The sequence below is a fragment of the Hyalella azteca genome, unplaced genomic scaffold, assembly GCF_000764305.2.
Source record: "Hyalella azteca isolate HAZT.00-mixed unplaced genomic scaffold, Hazt_2.0.2 contig14775, whole genome shotgun sequence".
Classification (NCBI taxonomy): Eukaryota; Metazoa; Arthropoda; class Malacostraca; order Amphipoda; family Hyalellidae; genus Hyalella; species Hyalella azteca.
The window spans coordinates 58,215-78,481 of record NW_025944650.1 but is presented as its reverse complement, the minus strand read 5'-3'; the positions used below and the strand labels follow the sequence as shown (position 1 = coordinate 78,481).

At 37.7% G+C, this 20,267-nt stretch overlaps 1 protein-coding gene across 1 annotated transcript in view; it reads right to left on the bottom strand.

The window, feature by feature from the left end:
- LOC108672429 (dnaJ homolog subfamily C member 7) overlaps positions 1-17,747 on the bottom strand; it is a 68,925-nt gene extending 51,178 nt beyond the window's left edge. The window contains exon 1 of the mRNA XM_018160103.2: positions 17,614-17,747. Within this exon, the coding sequence (XP_018015592.1) occupies positions 17,614-17,708 (95 nt within the window). The 5' untranslated portion in view covers positions 17,709-17,747. The remainder of the gene's footprint in view (positions 1-17,613) is intronic.
- Positions 17,748-20,267: the final 2,520 nt, after the last annotated feature.

Here is a 20,267-nt window from a genome sequence, read left to right as displayed (position 1 = left end):
CAGGTGATGCAGGCACTGACACAGGTGATGCAGGCACTGACACAGGCGATGCAGGCACTGACACAGGCGATGCAGGCACTGATGCAGGTGATGCAGGCACTGACACAGGTGATGCAGGCACTGACACAGGCGATGAAGGCAGTGATACAGGCGATGCAGGCAGTGATGCACAAGGTTTGGAATGCTGGTAATGATGAAGCTGCGAGGGATGTAACAAGCCTGGAACTGGACTCCAGCTGAGCAGACATGCCAGGCTCAGAGCGCGCTCTGTGTATTCCCAGATAAAAATAACCCATGTTGTTTTTGCGTCACTTAATTTACGCTTTACAAATGAAGGACCAAAAGATAACACTGAATTAGAGGCAAACTAGTGCCGTAAGTTGCGCGTAGTGCAATCAGCTGTTTTGTTCAAGCCGAATTCTGTAACTTCAAAATAATGCTTGATAGATAAGTTGAAACGTCGAGCTCCGATTATGGCAAAAATCCATTCCCCAGTTATTAGATGTTGATAATAATACAGTTAATTATACATACAGAAGATGCTCCCATTGTAGGGAAAGTCAATATTTTTCCAAAATATAATCTCCGTCACGAGTTCTGCGAAAAAATCTACACTTTTTGTTTCACCTAGAAGATAAGTTCGACCTAAATTTATAGAATTGTTATGTAGGAATTTTAAGTAAAAAATTCAAATATTTCACGATAACCATCCCAAAATGAAACAAGGGCGAAAAAATAGGCAGTGATACAGGCGGTACATACAGGCAGTGGTGCAGACGATAGACGATACAGGCAGATAGATACATACAGACGTGGTTGTAACCACGTCTGTGGTTACGTACACGTACAACCACGTCTGTAACCACGTCGTCGTGGTTGTAACCACGACATACAACTTGAACATCAATTGACTGATTTCTAAAAAAATAGTCCAAAAACCTTTGTAATAATGGTTTCTTAAACATTACATTTTTTTACCTCTATAGCATTATTTCTAAAGCCACTTGCTGCACTTGACAAAAGAATCCTGCAATTGCTTGGGTATAATATTTTCTGCTCGAGTCGAGGCAAGAGGTGGCGGGGAAAACTGTCTCCAAATTGCAAGGATAGCTTGAAGGCCATCCCAATAGTGGAGGTAATCAACGTATTCACTCACAAAAATGAGTGGGACTTTGTACACATAGCAATGCAATTTTTCCCAATGTATGGCACATCTTGACCCAGTTTGGCCCGGCAAAAAAGGCGTATCGGTGCTACGTGAAAAATATGCGTTTAAAAATTACTTTTTAAAGACGACACTTCTAAAGAATCCAGTGTCTCCAATGTTACAGATGTACAATGAATTTCTCCTTTTTTGAATGTTAAAAAAATTAATTTTCCATTTTTTAATATATAAATTTTTTTTCAACTTATTTATTCTGTCAATTGATTCATGCATTGCCTCCGATTTCACACAAGTGTGCAAAATTTCAGATCAATTGGACAGGTAAAAGTGTGTCAAATATCAGTTAAAAGATTTGTAGCTGACTAAATTACTTTTTCAATTTTTTTAACATTGAATTTTTTTCTATTTTTAAAATCATTTATTTTGTCAGTTGATTCATGCATTGTCTCCAACTTTACGCAAGTGTGCAAAATTTCAGATCGATAGGATAAGTAGAAGTGAGTTGAATTTCGATTATAAGATTTGTAGCAGACAGACAGACTGACAAACAACAAGAAGTGAAGTTAAAGAGAAGTGTTGTAAAAAGTGTATCACTATACGGTCCAATAAATTTCCTGAGAGTTGGTGTAGGATCATGGCCTCTCTGACCTCAAGCAACAGTTACAATGAATTGTTGGGGGAGATAGGAACAAAGGATGACCTCTCACGGAGCTAATCTCTCAATATCAAGACGGTAGCAAGAATACGTCTCGAAAACCAATTACTGAACAAAACTCGATCCAATTACCAAGAATTATAGTGATTGGAATGATAGCAAATTCAGAACGGGCGTGCAGAACTTACATTATATTTTGAAAATATTATGGAAGTTTTCAACGTAGATACTCTGCTTTATTTCAGTGGTCAACTGTCGTATGCGAAGGAAGTCTTACACGCTGATCTTTCCATAAGAAAATGTCGAATTATTAACGCTGTCAGCGACAATACATAAGCCAATAAAGAAGAATCCACGGCACACATGAAATGTTCGAGGAATGAACAATTTTATCAGGAAAATGAAATCAAGTTCCCTTCTCCAAAAAATTAGAAGCTGGATGGTAACCAATAAAAGAAATAGTGAGATAGTAAACTGCATCATGAATAACGGCATGGTAAACGGAAAAACAAATAACTGCATTGGAACTTGTTGAAAAATAAGGGCAGTGCAACCTGTATAACAACAGAAGGTAAACTTGATACGATGGAGAAACATGAGAAGTCTTCACTTCACTAAAATAAATACAGGTGGTAAATATCCACGCTATATTCTATTGGTACCTATATAATATACTAAGAATTATACGCCATGAAAACAAAATGTGCAGCTAAGGCAATAGAATGACGAGTATTTAATGACGTCATGTGATGTTAACTCGTGAACGGTAAAAATAGAAAAATCTTCGATGTGCTTTTAATTGAAAAATACGAGCACACAGGAATGTTCATGCAAAATTTCAACACTTGATCATTCACCTCTTCGTCAGGGAATGAATCACCGCTTTCCATAATATTGTTAAGCAAAAGCCTGGTAGCGAGAGTTATTGTAAGCAAATCAAAGCAAGAAACAACAACAGAACATGTATTAAATATCATTATCATCAAAGTAAATGAAAAATGAAAAATACAAGCAAGGCAGCAACGAATTAATTGGTTCAACCATGAAGAGGTTAATGAACAATGTAAATGGATAAATGGAGATGAGGCAGCAACAAATTGATTGATTAAAAGCTATATAAGCTATATATGCTATACAAGCTATATAAGCTATATATGCTATATAAGCTATATAAGCTACATTAAATCATAATGTGGTAGGAACACACCGCCCTTGCGGGGGCGGCGCGGTGGACAAAGACCGTCCCCCCTCGCCCTGGGCAGCGCGGTGCCCCTGAGGGGACGGCCAAATGTCATGCAGCACCAGATACCGGACTCAAGCAACGTAAGGAATCTGACGTTGAAATAACGCTCATCTAACATTGTTTCGGCACATTCAACTCGTTATAAACGTTGTTTTAACGCGTTCAACTCATAAAAAACGTTATTTCAACGCATTCCAGTCGTAATTAACGTTGTTTCGACACATTAAACTCGCTTCAGGCATTGTTTCGACGCATTCAACTCGTAATTAACGTGGATAGGCCACGTAAGAGGCCGTTATCTACATTAATTGTAGAAGCAACACTAACTTGCATGCCAACGTAATCTAAAGTGCAGGTTTAATGCATCACAATAAGCCTCATGAATAAAGCTGTGCTCGAAAAGCACAAAATTTCACTACTGAATCGAAATTTCAATTTCCAGAAGTGCGTTATGGTCAGGATTAGCAAAAACCCTAGGTGAATTGGAAAGACTTTTAAGAGAGCAGAAGCGTGTGATAAAATTGTATTGAATAATGATATTCGAACATTATTCACCCGAAATGCCGATGCTCATTATAGACAAAGAACAATCACTAAACAAGGCATGTGTTAAACTTCGCACACAAGGACAAAGGAGATGAGCTAACAATATATTCCATAAATAACTACCCACAAGTCTCGGAAAATATCGCATTTATCACCAGGAAAAACGCGTCTGGAACAGCCGCGCGCCGCTGCCATATTCCAAGCGAGGGTTGCCCACGCCACAAAAACTTGGACGCGAGGAAGCCGAGGCGCTAAGAGCAAGGACGTGCCTTATAATGCCACACACGCCTCAAGCTACCATGAGGGGGGCCTGAGGCTACCATGAGGGGGGCCTGAGGCTACCATGAGGGGGGCCTGATGCTACCATGAGGGGGCCTGAGGCTACCATGAGGAGGGCCTGAGGCAACCATGAGGGGGCCTGAGGCTACCATGAGGGAGGCCTGAGGCTACCATGAGGGGCACCTGATGTTACCATAAAAGGCACACGAGGATACCATGCAGGGACACCCGAGACTACCAATAGAAGGCACCCGAGACTACCATAAAAAGCAAACGAGGCAACCATAAAAGGCACCTGAATCTTGCAGGTTGCACTATGTGAAACGAGCAATAACCGAAACTGTCCAAGTAATAGCTAAAGCAGAATGCATGACATGTTCTCTATTCAACGAACGGCACGGTCTTTCACTTTAAAGATGCAACTCGAGGCATTGCAGTAATAGATGCGCAGTTAATTAACAGTAGCAGAAAAACTGCAAATTTCAGATAGTGATATATAACTGCGTTTTGTAAACATAGGTTTTTAAACAAAATCGGAGAGTAGAGGGAAAACTGTGATCGGCATAGCCAACGATAGATGATGAACTAATGTTAGCGCAAAGCGTGCTAAACCGAGTGCGATAAAGCCCTTAACTAAAAAAACTGATCCGACACTGAACTTTCGATCGTACGTCAAGCATCAAGCGGGAACGTGCATTTCATGGTTCAGGAGGTAACATTAAGAACACGAGTACCCATTTGTCCATTTGAATAGAACTGGACTTAAGTCCCACAATGAGTGCCCTCAACTAAATGTTTTGGGAAGAATAATTTCCTGGGACGGCAGCGGCTCCAAAAATAAACGGCGACGGCAACAAAAATCAAGGTCGTGTTTTTGCCGATGCTCGGAGCCTTGAAATTCAGAGGGGACTCCCAGCCTTCAAAGAACACGGTACAGTAATCCCTCGCCTATCGCTGGTGCTTTGCTGGTAGGTTTTCATTGTTTGAAGTGTTTATAAATGAATTAAATTATTAGAATTCTCTAATATGCGAGATGTTTGGAACCCTCTTAGAACAGGCGATGCTGGTACTGATGATCGAGGAAATTACTTTGGGGTGGGCGCGCGTGCCTGCATAGGTACACGAATCCACTGCATACGACTCACAATTAGACTTCTATAAAAATTTGCTTTAAAAATTTGCTTAAGCAACTTTAAATTCAATCAGAACATTATCGATACATTAGGTAACTTCTAAAATCCCGCAATATCAATCGGCATTTGTGTCGTTAGGTCTAATACATACATCAGCAGGCAAGGCGCGACGTATGAACGGCTCAACTTTATACCATTTCTATGGTGAACGTTTCAGGTTCAAGATCAACGTGACGTCACTATTGACCATATTTATACCGTTTTGCACTTCTACTATCAAAATGCAGGGAAATACAAGATTCTAACCTAGCTGAAACAAGACCAGCAAAATCGAGGAGAAGCACATCAATACGTTTGGATATACAATAATTCGAACGAAACGTAACTCAGGCAAACAAAGGAGGCAAAATTTTCCTCGATGGAGGGGAAAAATAGCATCGAGTCCAGCCAGCAATAATTACGCACATGATTAATCTCAATTAGAACTTGTAATTAAAAGCAAGCTGAATTTGAAAAATCTTAAGAAGTAAACTTAAACTGAAAGCAAAAATCGACGTGTGTTCAACTACAAAATTTATACAGGTTTGATTGAAGACCAGAGCGTACTTTTTATTAACAATTTTCTCGTTGTTTCTTTTTTCGATGAGCCGAACGAAATTTCTTGCAGGTGCTTGGAGATCAAAAGGCAGATTACCAAATGACATTTTACTGGAATGCGACGTTTCGAATATATCAATATTCATTATCAAGCAAGTGAACAGTTATTACAACGCTAAAAATTGAAATTTGGACATGACACAAGTTCAAACAGAAAGTGTGGTAGATACGGTTCAAAATCGAAAATCAAATCAAGCCGAGAATAATTTCAACGTCCTGACGAGTCCGGTGGTTTGCAAATTGATAGCAGGAGACACGTCTTTGATAATGAGAGCCTCCGCTATCGACAGTCTCGTAGCGTCGGGTCATCGCATGACGATGCTGGTGCAGGCCTCCAACGTGGTTGGCACGGGTGATGGTCTCGTTGTGGGCCTCCCGCATATGATTCTTTGGTCCTCCAGCTTGCGGATGGCATGTGAGTGTGCGGCTCAATGTCGTGCTTGTCAAACCGATGTAATTTACATTTTGGAGAAGTCTACAACCTTCTTTCAAACAGGAAAATTTGTAAATAACATTGGATTCTTGTAGCGGTCCGGACTTTTTGCATGGATTGTTTTTCATGATGAAATTCTTAACCTTTTTGTTTCTGTAGTAAATTAAATGTTGTATTCGGTCAGCTGATCTTATTTTGCACAATTGAATTGAGGACTCGTTCGTCAGTCCTATGGCCGCCGTTCATTTGATTTTGATTGTAAATTCTGGTTACGCAACCTCTTCATGTGGATTCATCTATTCGGTTTTGACGTGCTACACCTCAAAAAGTCCATGCAAAAAGTCCGGACCGCTACAAGGAAAAATGTTATTTACAAATTTTCCTGTTTGAAAGAAGGTTGTAGACTTCTCCAAAATGTAAATTACATCGGTTTGACAATCACGACATTGAGCCGCACACTCACATGCCATCCGCAAGCTGGAGGACCAAAGAATCATATGCGGGAGGCCCACAACGAGACCATCACCCGTGCCACGTTGGAGGCCTGCACCAGCATCGTCATGCGGTGCCCCGACGCTACGAGACTGTCGATAGCGGAGGCTCTCATTATCAAAGACGTGTCTCCTGCTATCAATTTGCAAACCCCCGGACTCGTCAGGACGTTGAAATTATTCTCGGCTTGATTTGATTTTCGATTTTGAACCGTATCTATCATACTTTCTGTTTGAACTTGTGTCATGTCCAAATTTCAATTTTAAGCGTTGTAATAACTCTTCACTTGCTTGATAATGAATATTGATATATTCGAAACGTCGCATTCCAGTAAAATGTCATTTGGTAATCTGCTTTTTGATCTCCAAGCACCTGCAAGAAATTTCGTTCGGCTCATCGAAAAAAAAAACAATAAGAAAATTTTTAATAAGAAGTACGCTCTGGTCTTCAATCAAACCTGTATAAATGAATAACTTCTGCCTAACTACACTAATTAACGAGAAAATATATACTAATTGATACACTCGGGCATACGCAATCAAATGGCAAAGTGAATTGTACGTGGTCACTTAGCAAACGAGCGTCGACGGCAGGGCTTCTGATTCTGTATTCTAAGAGAACATCGTACAGAATAAGCAGAAAATAATTAAAGTTCTCAGAACATAGAAACCAGGAGGCGAGGAGGAATAAAATCACCTATGAGGTGACGTCAGCGCGCCGACGTCATGGAGGCAAAAACTGCCCAGCGCAGCAGCTAAAATGTACGAAGGATTTTACCTTCTGTGCTCGCGACACTCAGGCGGACATGCTTGCTTCTAAATCGAGATATCCGCTCCGATTTTCCAGAAATATAAAAATAACAGATATATACAACACGCAACACGGCGTTTGTGAATTTTCAGAAATTGATGGATAATTAAAGCTAATCAAAAAGAGTGAAGAAATTGTGCGAAAAATCGGCAGAAAATTTCAAAAACCATATTTAATAATACAATTAGCTAGTGAAAGCAAATTAAAGATGTTATATTTCATCATATTTAGATGAAGCAGCAGAGCAACACCAACGAGGGACTTCACTCTATTGATAAGTCAATAGTTCTTCTCCGGTCTGCCGTTACCGTCCATTATTATTGAATACCATAGAAATGAGAGGAAATTTTTGTTGGTCTTCAAGTAGATGGTAGAAACAATTCTAACGCTTATTGTACAGATTAGTTAGAATTAGTTAAAATCCTCAAACTTATCAAAATATTTTCATAATAATTAATGTAGTTTGCTGAGAGTTTTTCAACTTATACCCCCCAAAAATTAAAAAGTTCCGTTCCACACGAAGAAATTTGTTGCCTGGCCGAGTCAGGACTGGGACCGGAGCGTGCCGCTTGCAGCGTTACATTCACAGAAATGAGTGAGCCTCTGTTCAAATAGAGATGCACTTTTGCCGTGCTTGAGTCATACAGACCCTGTTAGACCCAGCAAAAAGGCTTATCAGTGCTATGTCTTATTTCTGCTCGTGCTGTGAGTAGGACAACGTGTCAGTATTTGAACAACCTGAACCATTAATTTTTCTGGGTGCATGCTCAGGGTGTCCACACGACGATCTACTGCCGCCTTCTTGCGTTACCGCGGGGGAAAATCCCCACAGGTTCAGCGTGACCAACGGAGGACCACAAAGAATACGATACCACGGCGCTCTAGAGCGAATAACTGGGACTCAATATAAGTATCAGTTATAATCACGAACATTCTTATGAAGACTTAGATCATGATAATATTAAAAACATGAGTACTCGTTAGTTTATTTAAGAGGACAGGGTTCAATGTACACCAAAAGATCAATTTGTACTAAAAACAAAACGATACACAAGACAATTGACCAGCCTGGAAAGTGAAACAATGAAGAATTTTCAATTACGATTTCTTTCTTATCATCGATCTTAAAAAATCTCAGGCTTACTAATTAAAATCAAGATTAATACTTGCTAGACTTGAAAGTAACGACGTCCTGCCAAGAGTGAGTCTCGATTTTATATTCAATCAAACAAACTCAAAGATCCGCAGTAAATCCGTCCTCTAACAGGTACAATTTTTGGTAGCGTTTATTCGAGGTGAAATTACGTTGAAACAGCGTTGATTACGAGTTGATCTCATTTAAACAATGTTTATTCGCAGGCATTTCAATGTAATCTTCGCCCGCCTCATTTCAACGTCGTGGGTTATATACAGGCGGGGTTATCGAAGTGCATCAAGAAACGTAGTTTTTATGAAGTTTTTTAGGCCTGCCTTGGCGGGTGATCAGTGAACACACTTGTAACCTCACGTGAGCGGCTAGTGTGAAGGACAGCGTGCTCGGTATGGCAGGCGCTCGTGGTAGGATAATAGCCACTATGTAACAAGGTTAAGTTCACTGCACGGTTCGCAGCCGAGAACAAACGTACAGCGAAAGAATAATGAATATACAGCGGAATAAAAAGCAGTATCGCAATTAGTTTGATTGCACCTTGAAGGTCTCAACGTGAGGAGGTAGAAGATCTGTGCGTATGATTAACGAGAACTACCTCAGACATAGAATCTAAATTGCTTCCGGGAATCATCTCTGTACAACGACCATTACGACAACCACTAAGATAATCATGGCTGTCTCACAGATAATCATAATTGCTACGCCAGTGCTGAGTGGTCTATAAAATTTGATGCGGTAGTTCACAGTTTCGCTACAGCTATAACTTCTTCTACAGTTCGCTATTAGAAAAAATCTACTAACTAAGGATGCGATTCTATACCATAAAGAATTTGTATTCGAATAGGATCATCACCGATTTAAATTTCCTGAGACGAAAGAGTAAGAGGCGACAATTCGCGGCTAATATAAAGAAGAATTACAGATAAAGCATCAAGAATCAAGGCTTCTTAATTTTAATAAAATTTCAAAAGTATGAAAGCAGATTTCACGTGGCTATTAATAACATTAAAAGTTTATTAATGATATATCGATTTAGGCCACTTCCACAAGCCTTCAATATTCGTGTTGTGTGCGCTGAACCCAATACCCTCCCTGTAATATCAATGTAAAAACGCCAATATAAAGCTCGCAGGCGCGTATTAAGTGCACGCATTAGAGAACAAATCTTGCCACCTTTAACCTTATACAAAGACTAATAACGCACTCAAGGTCTGCACGTAATCTATAACGCTGATTTTTAAATAATCCCTTTTCCTCACTACCGTTTGGATTGTATTATGAAACAGAGCAGTAGAATTCATGAACAGTGGTTCATGAATTCTTAATAAATTTAGTTGAGTGACTGACGAGAAAAAAACGCATGGAATATTAACTAAAAAAAGAGTAAAGAAATGCTATTGGCTGATGCTTCCTAACATCATTTGCAGCATATTGCAGGTAATTAATATAACCTTGCTGCGCAAGCTCAGGAAGCTGCCAAGACAAGGACATGCAGGAACTGCCATGACAAGANCCACATATACTGCAGTAGCAGCACCACATATACTGCAGTAGCAGCACCACAGTTACTGCAGTAGCAGCACCACATATACTGCAGTAGCACCACATATACTGCAGTAGCAGCACCACATATACTGCAGTAGCAGCACCACAGTTACTGCAGTAGCAGCACCACATATACTGCAGTAGCACCACATATACTGCAGTAGCAGCACCACATATACTGCAGTAGCAGCACCACAGTTACTGCAGTAGCAGCACCACATATACTGCAGTAGCACCACATATACTGCAGTAGCAGCACCACATATACTGCAGTAGCAGCACCACAGTTACTGCAGTAGCAGCACATATACTGCAGTAGCTAACACACAAAGAGCAAAGTGCACAGTTAAGCATTCCTATTCGAGGCCACGCCAGGGCAGAGGGCGGCAGACATAAGAGCGCCCGCCTCATCTCAGTCACATCAATTTATCAAATAACGACCTCTAGGCCAGCATAACGGGGTGGCGTTAAGCCATTATAGATCAATGCCTCATATTTGGCATTACAGGCCTGAAGTGCATCAACATCAACTATAAAACGATATTTATTGCAACTTTGCACAACGTATTCAATTTTTTATACACCATAAGAACAGCTGATGCAGGGTTTCACTCTTTACTACATTGTAATCCACATCGAACAAGTTATTAGCAGTTGAAACATACGATCCCAGCGACGTTGTAAAGAATGCATTATTAATTTAAAATAATATTGTCATTCGTAAATATTTGAATATCCTTTTCGAGAGACGGCCTTGGACTCACCGAAAATAAAAGACTGGAAATAAATCCCAGGAATGTGTTTAGCGCTTCTGACGGTCTTATTCTCGAGGAATACAAAGATGAGCGAGTACTTGCGCGCAAGCTTGATAGGCAAGAAAGGTCACAAGCGGAACCTTAATCGTTTCGTAGAGACAGGAAAGTTGGAGGAAACATCATATAAATCGTGGTCTGATGTCTGATTTCCTAATTCCTTTTGGGCAGGAGAGAAGCTGCATTCTTGTTCCAACTTTTTTTGCCCGGAGCGTAACGCATGTTCGAGCAACAACTGCACAATATGTGAATGCATCTTTTCATGCATTTATTAGGCGACGTCAAAAGTTTTCTGGACGGTAAGTGGTCGCCACAATGGTTACAATTTTTACGGATAAATACAGCAATGGTGTAGTAAATAGGTCTCTATCTCAATACTCGTGTGTCTACTAGTCAAGTAAACCAGCAATGTAAACTCAGGGATGCTCTTCTAAACAAGAAATTGGATCTTGAATGACGCCGAGTCTCCAAAAAAATATCTTCCCAGGCAGCCCAACAAAAATTACTTCGTCTCCGCAGAGCAAACGATCGAGAAACTAATTCCATACCAAAACGCTTCCTGTATTATTTCTTTATGACCTGCTCGTCGAAACTCCGTACGCATCATGTCGCGCATATCATCCTTGTATGCAATGCGTCTTTAAACTGTTTACACTAACTGCCAACAAGAGGCATTAATGCACCAGCATGGGAGAATAATCGGACTATAAACTACGTTTAGTGAGCCCGCCTCTGACCAACGTAGCCAATTATCTGAACCTAATAAATATCGCGCATGCCAGGATGGGCCGTGGTGACGCTCGCTATGACAGCAGTGAAGAATTGAATATACACAAGGCGTCTATAAAGGGCAAGGTCAGAGCAGCAGCGGCAGACGGTAACTCTCGCAACGCCTCAGGTTCGGGTATCATTGACGATGGTTATTGGATCCAAACGCAAAATGTTGCTCAGGACTTCCTGTCGTTACCTGGACACTGGCGATGGATAATGTAGATGTGAGCAAAGGGTTAGTTAACGAGTTTTAAATTTCACGACGCTGCACATCACCGAGATTATGTCTCGAAACCTCAATAGGAATCTGCGCATGTAATAGTTGCATTAACAACTTGCATCAGGGGCGACAAAATTGGACCAACATGATTATCATTACGCCTGATGTAAGCATGATTATCAGCTCAAAGATTTCTTCATATCATCAAGATAATTCATTTCAACTGGATCGATGTTTTGAAATAAATTAGTATATTGACAGATTTAGGAGAGATAAATTCAGCTTAAAGACGCTATCGACTGCGGTGATTGGAAAATGTACGGTAGGCAACATATCGAAGGAAATGCTGAACGAATTTTTTGGCTGGTCCCAGCTGCTTGATAAGTTGAAGATTGTAACTACATGAACACTAATATTCCCTTCCATGCTACAGTAGCAGTTAACAGGAGTAATACAGGTACCTGTATCTCGTATGTGCGTGGTAACATTTGATTCAAGTTACCTATTTAAGGGGACCGTCTACCCTCCGTAAAAACTTCTACAGTTATTATCCGATCATCATGAAACTTCACATACATACGTAAAATGTAAAAAAATAACATTTTGCTCGTATGAATTTTTCGAAAACATTTATAGAAATTCATAGAAAACGGCTAAAAAGGGGGTACTTTAGAAAATCTATCTCCTCCTACAAATATCATCCTACAACATCGATACACGTATCATTCGGTTCGTAATAAGGACCATACCTATAGATTTGATGATCATTTTTCTCATTTTCCCCTCAGTTTTTTATGCGCGTTTTATCTCATTTTTCTCATTCCCCCCCCTTCTCCCCCATATAAAAAACTAACCAGACAGAAATTCATAAAAATGATCATCAGTTCGAAAGGTATGGTCTTAACGAATCGAGTGGTATATGTCTCATTGCTGTAGCTTAAAAACTGTAGGAGGAGATAGGTTTTCAAAAAGACAAAAAACGAAAATTTAAATTGTTCAGGGGAGCCAAATAAAGTAAAATTCATTGAAAACAGAAGAATATGCCCAAAAAAGTCTTGATATTGTAGCCCAAGCTTTCTCATTGCCAATTATTTGCATTCAGGGTACCAGCAAGCATCTTTAGACCTATTTATGTCAAATTTAACGTGAATAATAAGCTATAAGTTGGACTTTTTATATATAAATTTATATATATGAAATATTCATTTTACATAACTTTACAAGTGCATTAAGCAAACATGCATTAAGCAGTTGTTTGTAGCTTTCAAACGAGTGCTAACACTTTGCAATTAACCTAAATAATTACATTTAAATACCATTTATTAGTAAATAATGGTATAAAATGATAATTTTATAAAAGTTCAAGACTGCATTGCACAAAAAAGTATTGCATGTACATCTATGGTACCGTAGTAGCTTTGTTGAACGCGTCTCGTTTGTAGCTTTCAAACGAGTGCAAATACTTAGTAATTAACGAAAGTAATGATCTATATATACAGATATAATTCAAATAAATCTTTGTACATAATGTTAAAAAATGTTCATTTTATATATTTTTTAAATTGTCTTACGCAAAAACTATAGCACGCACAGACATGCGGTAAACTGCGTTAGACGCGCATTTTCAGCACCTACAAAATGAGTCAAGAAAACGGAAAAGTCAAAATTTCCGATTTTTAGGGTAGCCGGTCCCCTTAAACATATAAAGAGGAGTAAACAAAACGAATTTCCAAGCAAAACGATAACTGTGTCTCGACAACACTAAAAATTTATGTATGAAACAAGGTCAAGAGCAGTGGCAAAGAACAACGATCATTTTCATTTAATTTCATCCCCGCACATGAAATGACACGTTTGTTCTTAGACAGGCAAGTCTAAATAAAGGAGGAAAAGGACATTACCGTAGTCCACGCGAGAATAACGACTTTTTCCATTACGGAACAACCGGCAACTTCAAGCAAATGGTAGCGCAAGTGTGCTGGTTCCATGTCATGTATATGAAAGTGATTACGCAACGATTAGAAGAACAGAATTAAATCACCAAATTTTTTAGACTCTCCCTCAAGTTCATTTTTGAGTCCTATAAGTAGACAAGTAAAGTATCATGTATACCAGCATTATCATAGGCTACATAAGAAATTAGTTTAAATCTTGAGTAGGCTAGCTAAATGAGGAAATTAAAAATGAACTGATTCTAAAAAATCTCTGGTTTGTCATTATGATCAGGACTACACAGTATGTTCGAGTTTGTGTGGACTGACACATTGACACAAATGAAGTGGATCCGAAAAATTTAAATACACACACCAACTCAAGACTTGAAGGAATACAAACTCCTAACTAAAGTTAGACCCTTTGAGACGCTGAAATCAGTGGATATATTCGACAGAAGCATTTCTTTTACGCAAGTTTGATTGAAGACCAGAGTAACTTTTTATTAACTTTCATCTTATTTGTTTTTTTTTAACGAGTTGAACAAAATTTCTTCTTACCAAAAGCAGGTTGCCAAATTATATTTAATGGAATGCGACATTTCGAATATACAATATTCATTATCAAGCAGGAGAAGAGTTTTATAACATTTGAAATTGAACTTTTGGAAATGACTGTAGGTAGTACAAATCAAGGGTATTTTGGATACAATTTCAAAGCAAAATTTGAAATGTGGCACGTGGTTCGTCCCTATAAGCCGCCGACTTGCATGCCATCTACAAACTGGAGGACCCAAGAACCACATGCGGGAGGCTCACAATGAGACCATCACCCGAGCGACATTGGAGGCCTGCACCAGCATAGTTATGCAGTGCCCTGACCCATCGAGACTGATGATAGCTGGGGCCCTCATTATCAAGAATGAGTCTTCAGCTATCAATTTGCAACTACATGATTCACCGGACGCTGAAATTATTTTCAGAGTAATTACCTGCTTTTTTATCTCCCAGCACCAGCAAGAAATTTTGTTCAATTCATTAAAAATAAAAAACAAATAAGAAGATTGTTAATAAAAAGCTTGCTCTGATCATCAAACTTGCATATTGTTATTTCATAGATCTAATGAAACAAAAATACAATGAGCCCTACAGTAAAAAAATAAGATAGAAAAAATTAACACAAATAAAACAAAACATAAGGTTGTGAGTTAGAGACTTTTTACCCTGTTTATGTATCAATCATAAGTTTGAGGCTAGCATGCACAGAATATGCTTCGGTCTGAAGAAACTTCAAGAATATATTTAAACCAAGCAAGTCTTTTTGTAGGCATTATGAAGTAGTGATAGCCAGCAGAGTCAAGTTGTAAAGAAAATGCAAGTCTGTCATGCAACATTGTGTGATATCATGCAGAAACGACATGAAGTAGATGTTGAAATTGCTCTGCACATGTCTACAGCACGTGCAACAGCGTGCAGACACTGAACAGTTGTTAAAACTGTTAACCATAACAGGATCTTGCCTGTTACTGCATATCCAGGACTGGCATTACTACAAATTACAAGCATACCTTGAAGCTGGAGCAGTGGCCTCCATGCATTTTACATCAACATATTTCATTCATATGGTCCAAGATATCACACATAATGAAATAAACAGTGCCAGAATAAATAACTCTGCCATCATTACACTCATGTTAACTGTGCAGGAGTTAGAGTTATCCATGAATCATGAGGAATTTATTAGGTTTTAAAATTTTTATTTTAAAAATTAATAACCATCATAACATTAAACATTAGGTTAGATTAAAATTGGTGTGATTAAGCATAAGATCTGACAGATCAGCATGGCATAGCAGATGACAAAGCCTAGAAGTGAACATTTTTTTTAGCAATTTCTAGGGTAGAATCATGATTTGCTAAAATAAAGATGTACAGACTACAGATAGGAAAATAAGTTTGCAGTTAATAAATAATATGACTTTCCAAGGCTTGTAAAATGGATGTAATGCTTAAAATATATAGGTACTTGTGACTTAGATGAATATTTTTTTCTATCTTGACTTAGATGTGTCTACATGACCTACTCTGGTGATGTCAGAAGACAAGGGGGCAAACTATAATATTTAGGATGTATAAAAAATTTGTATGTAGAATTTCAGTTGCAAAATTTTAAGTTCATGGAAAATAACAAGAGTTTTATTCAAGGATATCCACTATCTTTGTATGGGATATGGCTGACCAGTTTTAGTTTCATCATGAAATTAGGATTCAAAGTGACTTAATAAAAAATTTTTCAACAGCAGAATAACAGAGAAAGGATTATCCATAAGGGCAAAGGACATTATTTTGACCTTTTTAAATAGACCAGAAAGTATCATGAATACCCTTATGTCACATCATGAAGTTGCCAATTGATGAGACAAAAAAAAAAAAAAAAAACATGCATGCTCCCATGCTGTCAATTTTAGACATTTTAATGACTTTCAAAAAATCTTTAATAAAAAATAAAAAGAACTGTACATTTTTGGCAGTGATTTTGGAAAATCCTGTATTTTTTGTTTCAAATAATTTTTGCCAGTAAAATAAGTTTTTACACATAACTTTCAAAAAAATTCTAACCAATATTCCAGATTAGATTTTTGCCAGCCAAACTGAAAATATGGTAAAATATATCAATGAATACAATGTGGAATATCAGGCAAAATTTTACAAGAGTTCTGGATAATAAAAATTGTTTTACTTGTGATTTACAAATTGTGTTTAAAAATGCTTCATTTTCCCTAATTTGGATAGAGGAAATTAGGTCATGGACTCATGGCCATCATACCATGGGGCATGGGCCTCTGACCATTGAAATGGGCAAAATTTACCATATTTCATGTCATTTTTTCTCAGCCTATGTACATGGGAAATTTCACCCCTTCCTAATCATCCAATTTTGTTAAAAGTGGTTGAAAATGGCACATTTTTCTCTGCAATCTTTTATAACATCCAAGAAAAATGCTTTTAACAATTATTTTTGAAAATTCGAGTTGATATTGATATTTCATATTCCACATACACAAAATATTGAACCTAATCTGGAACTTGGAAGTAAAATTCCTAGTATGTAGCTTGTAGCTAGATCCCAAATATTCAAATAATAGGCAAGTTGAATAATGTCTTGGGTTTGCCATTATAAGTACATAATATGACACTGTTTACACATAATACACATTTAAAGTATTAAATTAACAAAGTTTACAAATTAAAATTAATTCATTGAACATAGGCTAGCTATTAAACATTCAAACTGATGATTTCAAAACAAAACTGAATTAAGTGCATTCATGTTTTTAAGTACTATCATATATATACCAAATATTTTAAAGTACTATCATATAATATAGTAAGTAGCTTAGTACCATATTAGCCTAGCTAGGTATATGGTAGGCAGGTAGGGCCCAGGTAGGCTATTAGCTACGTTGTAAAGTAGCTAAACCAATTCAAGTTGAAGAGATTAGAACTATGTTATGTAGGGGTAGTCACTCCTCACCTTTTCATTCCGAAAGTCAATTAAAAATGAACGTGCACAACAAAGCACCTTCACCTTGGTCTACTAGAAACAATCTGTGAGTATGGACTTCTAGAAGGTACTATTGCTATCTAGGCACAGTTCTTCCAACGTAAAGAACAAGAGCAGATGACGGGTTGCAAAATAGATCGACAAGATGAGCTTGGAGGAATTAATGGAGTAGCGAAATTTTATAGCAGCACAATATAGCAACTTACTTTGGACTGTTGTTTAGTATCTCTTCTTCCATTATAACGTCACTGTCCTCGCCTCCGCTAAGAATTATTTCTTCGTGGATGCTTATGTCCGCCATGTTCAGAAGCTCGAGCTGGAAGATATAACCTGACGGTCAAGGCAATGTAGAAGCAAAACAGTTTGATCTCATGTGCATGATAAATAAAAATCAATCGTGACGCAATTTCTCCTTGAAATTTACAAGTAACACGCAATGCTTTTTTCATAATTTGAGAATGATTTATTAGGAAAGGACATACAATTTTCGTGTTGCATTACCTTATAATTAAGTGTCTTGTAGAGTTTAACGCAGTAATGTAAGCAAAAAATATTTATTTATAAGTCAAGTCAAAATTATATTTCTGATAATGATTAAATAGCTATTGGCTCTTTCTAATTCATTTAGCAGTAAAGTAGGGAGATAACGATTAGGGAAATTTCCCGATCGACAAAATTGCGGCTATGATCCGTTCCTATTCGGACCCCGGAAAATATTTCACAGATTGATAAAATCCATCTATCGATAATGATTAGAGTTATACTCTGGCTCTCCCGCTCACTTTTTTGGCCGATTTTCTGGTCGTTAGACAGGTCGCTGTAATTATGCATCAAGTTCCGAGATCCACGAAATTTCGTTTGTACACCAGTCATTAGAAGGTTCTCGAGAAAAGTTCATGTAAAAGTTTATTAAAACATGCAGGTTTCGAATTAAACTCTTTAAAAATACAAATGTTCAACAAAGCCTTAGTTTATTTAGTCAACGCGGCAAAATTCACTTGAATAAATAATTAAAATTCGATCCGATTTATCTTCCGCTTGAACCAAATATCTGGCAAAGTTATTAACGCAGCTCGATGAACTTTGCACGCGCATTTATTTCGACCTCATTTTTTAAAATTTTTATTTATCAGAAAATTTTGTTATTCCTCTAAATATCGAATCATCGGAGTGATCGATGATTAGCAGAGGTGGGCAGTAGCGCGCTACATGTAGCGGCCGCTACTAGCGGCCGCTACATTCTTTCAGTTTGCTTACAGTTATTTTTACACAGTTATTTTTATGTTTCACCTTCCCTACATGGATGTCTACTTCAATCTACCAATCTCAAAAATAATCCACATATATATACAAAAAAAGACCGATTTTTATATGTATATGTGGATAATTTCTTGGATTGGTAATTAAAGTTCACATCCATGTAGGGAAGGTTAAACAGAAAAATAACTGTAACTTCTATGTACTGTATCTAACCCTGGGGTAACCCATACTAGTTCGGTTAGGTTAATTGCAATGAAGTTGCATTGATATGTTTTAAAAATGTTTTTTTATGAGTGATGAGTAAATGTTTTATTATGAGTAAATCCCAATAGCAGAACAATAAATATATAGAGATTTCCAATAATTTTGGCCATTGTAGCGGCTAATGTAGCGCGCTACATTTTACTGTAGCGGTAGCGGTAGCGCCCGTTACAATCTAGTGGGTGTAGCGGTAGCGGTAGCGCCCGCTACATTTAGAGCATGTAGCGGTAGCGGTAGCGCCGCTACATTTCCAAGTAGCGCTGCCCAGCTCTGATGATTAGTCACTATTTCAGCGACTCCAGCATGCAGTGGAGTCTTTAGCTAATTTGATTTGATTCCTTCTGATGCTGCAGTAATAACGCGCATTGGTGATATGCATGACATAAAAGATTGTTCCCACGACTAAAATTTCAGCAGATGCACAAGATCTTATCCAAATTAAACTTTAAAACGATTTCGTTTATTACTTACATGCTACATTTATTACTTACATGCTACTTACATTTACATGCTAGTGCTACATACATTTATAAAACGAAGCATGTATGTATGTAGCATGTATTACATGCTACATACATTTACAAAACGAACTCACTTTAGTAAGGTAATTAAAAAAAAAAGGGATTTGAATAAGTTCAACAATATGCTATTTGGAAAGTTTATTGTCAAACTAATTTCCACGATCCAGGCAACGAAGCGTATATGTGAATAATATTTTTAACATTTTATAAGTATATGACAGAATAAGATTTATACTTCTATTAATTTTATTCGTTTTCATCTGATTTATAAATGCAGATCTCTCCAGGTTATGAGGTTATGTTGTTCATGGTTAGATGGGATAACCATGATGTGGTTATCCCAATAGATAAAGGAAAACATTATACATTAAATTAAGAGAAATGAATAAATAAGAATACTCTGGGAGAGAGCAAACGAGTTAAAAACTGCTTTAAAATTTTAAATTTTGAACTGATTATTCATAGACGAAGATAAAAAAAATGTTATTCGTATTTTAACACACTAAGAAATTATTATTGAATCCGAAATTAATTTCTTATTTTCAAATGCACCAATCATATTGTGATTTAAATATATACCTACTACATTACAATCAATTAGCAGACAATCTCAGCATCACTTGTCGGGAAAATACCTGAGATGTCTCAAGCTCTTAGGAAAAATCACTGAGATACATCAAGCTCTGAGTAAAAATCTCTGTGATGTCTCAAGCCCTGCGAAAAAAATTTTTGAGATGTCTCCAGCTCTGAAGGAAAAATCCTTGAGATGTATCAAGATCCGGGAATAAGTCCTTGAGATGTATTAAGATCCGAGGAAC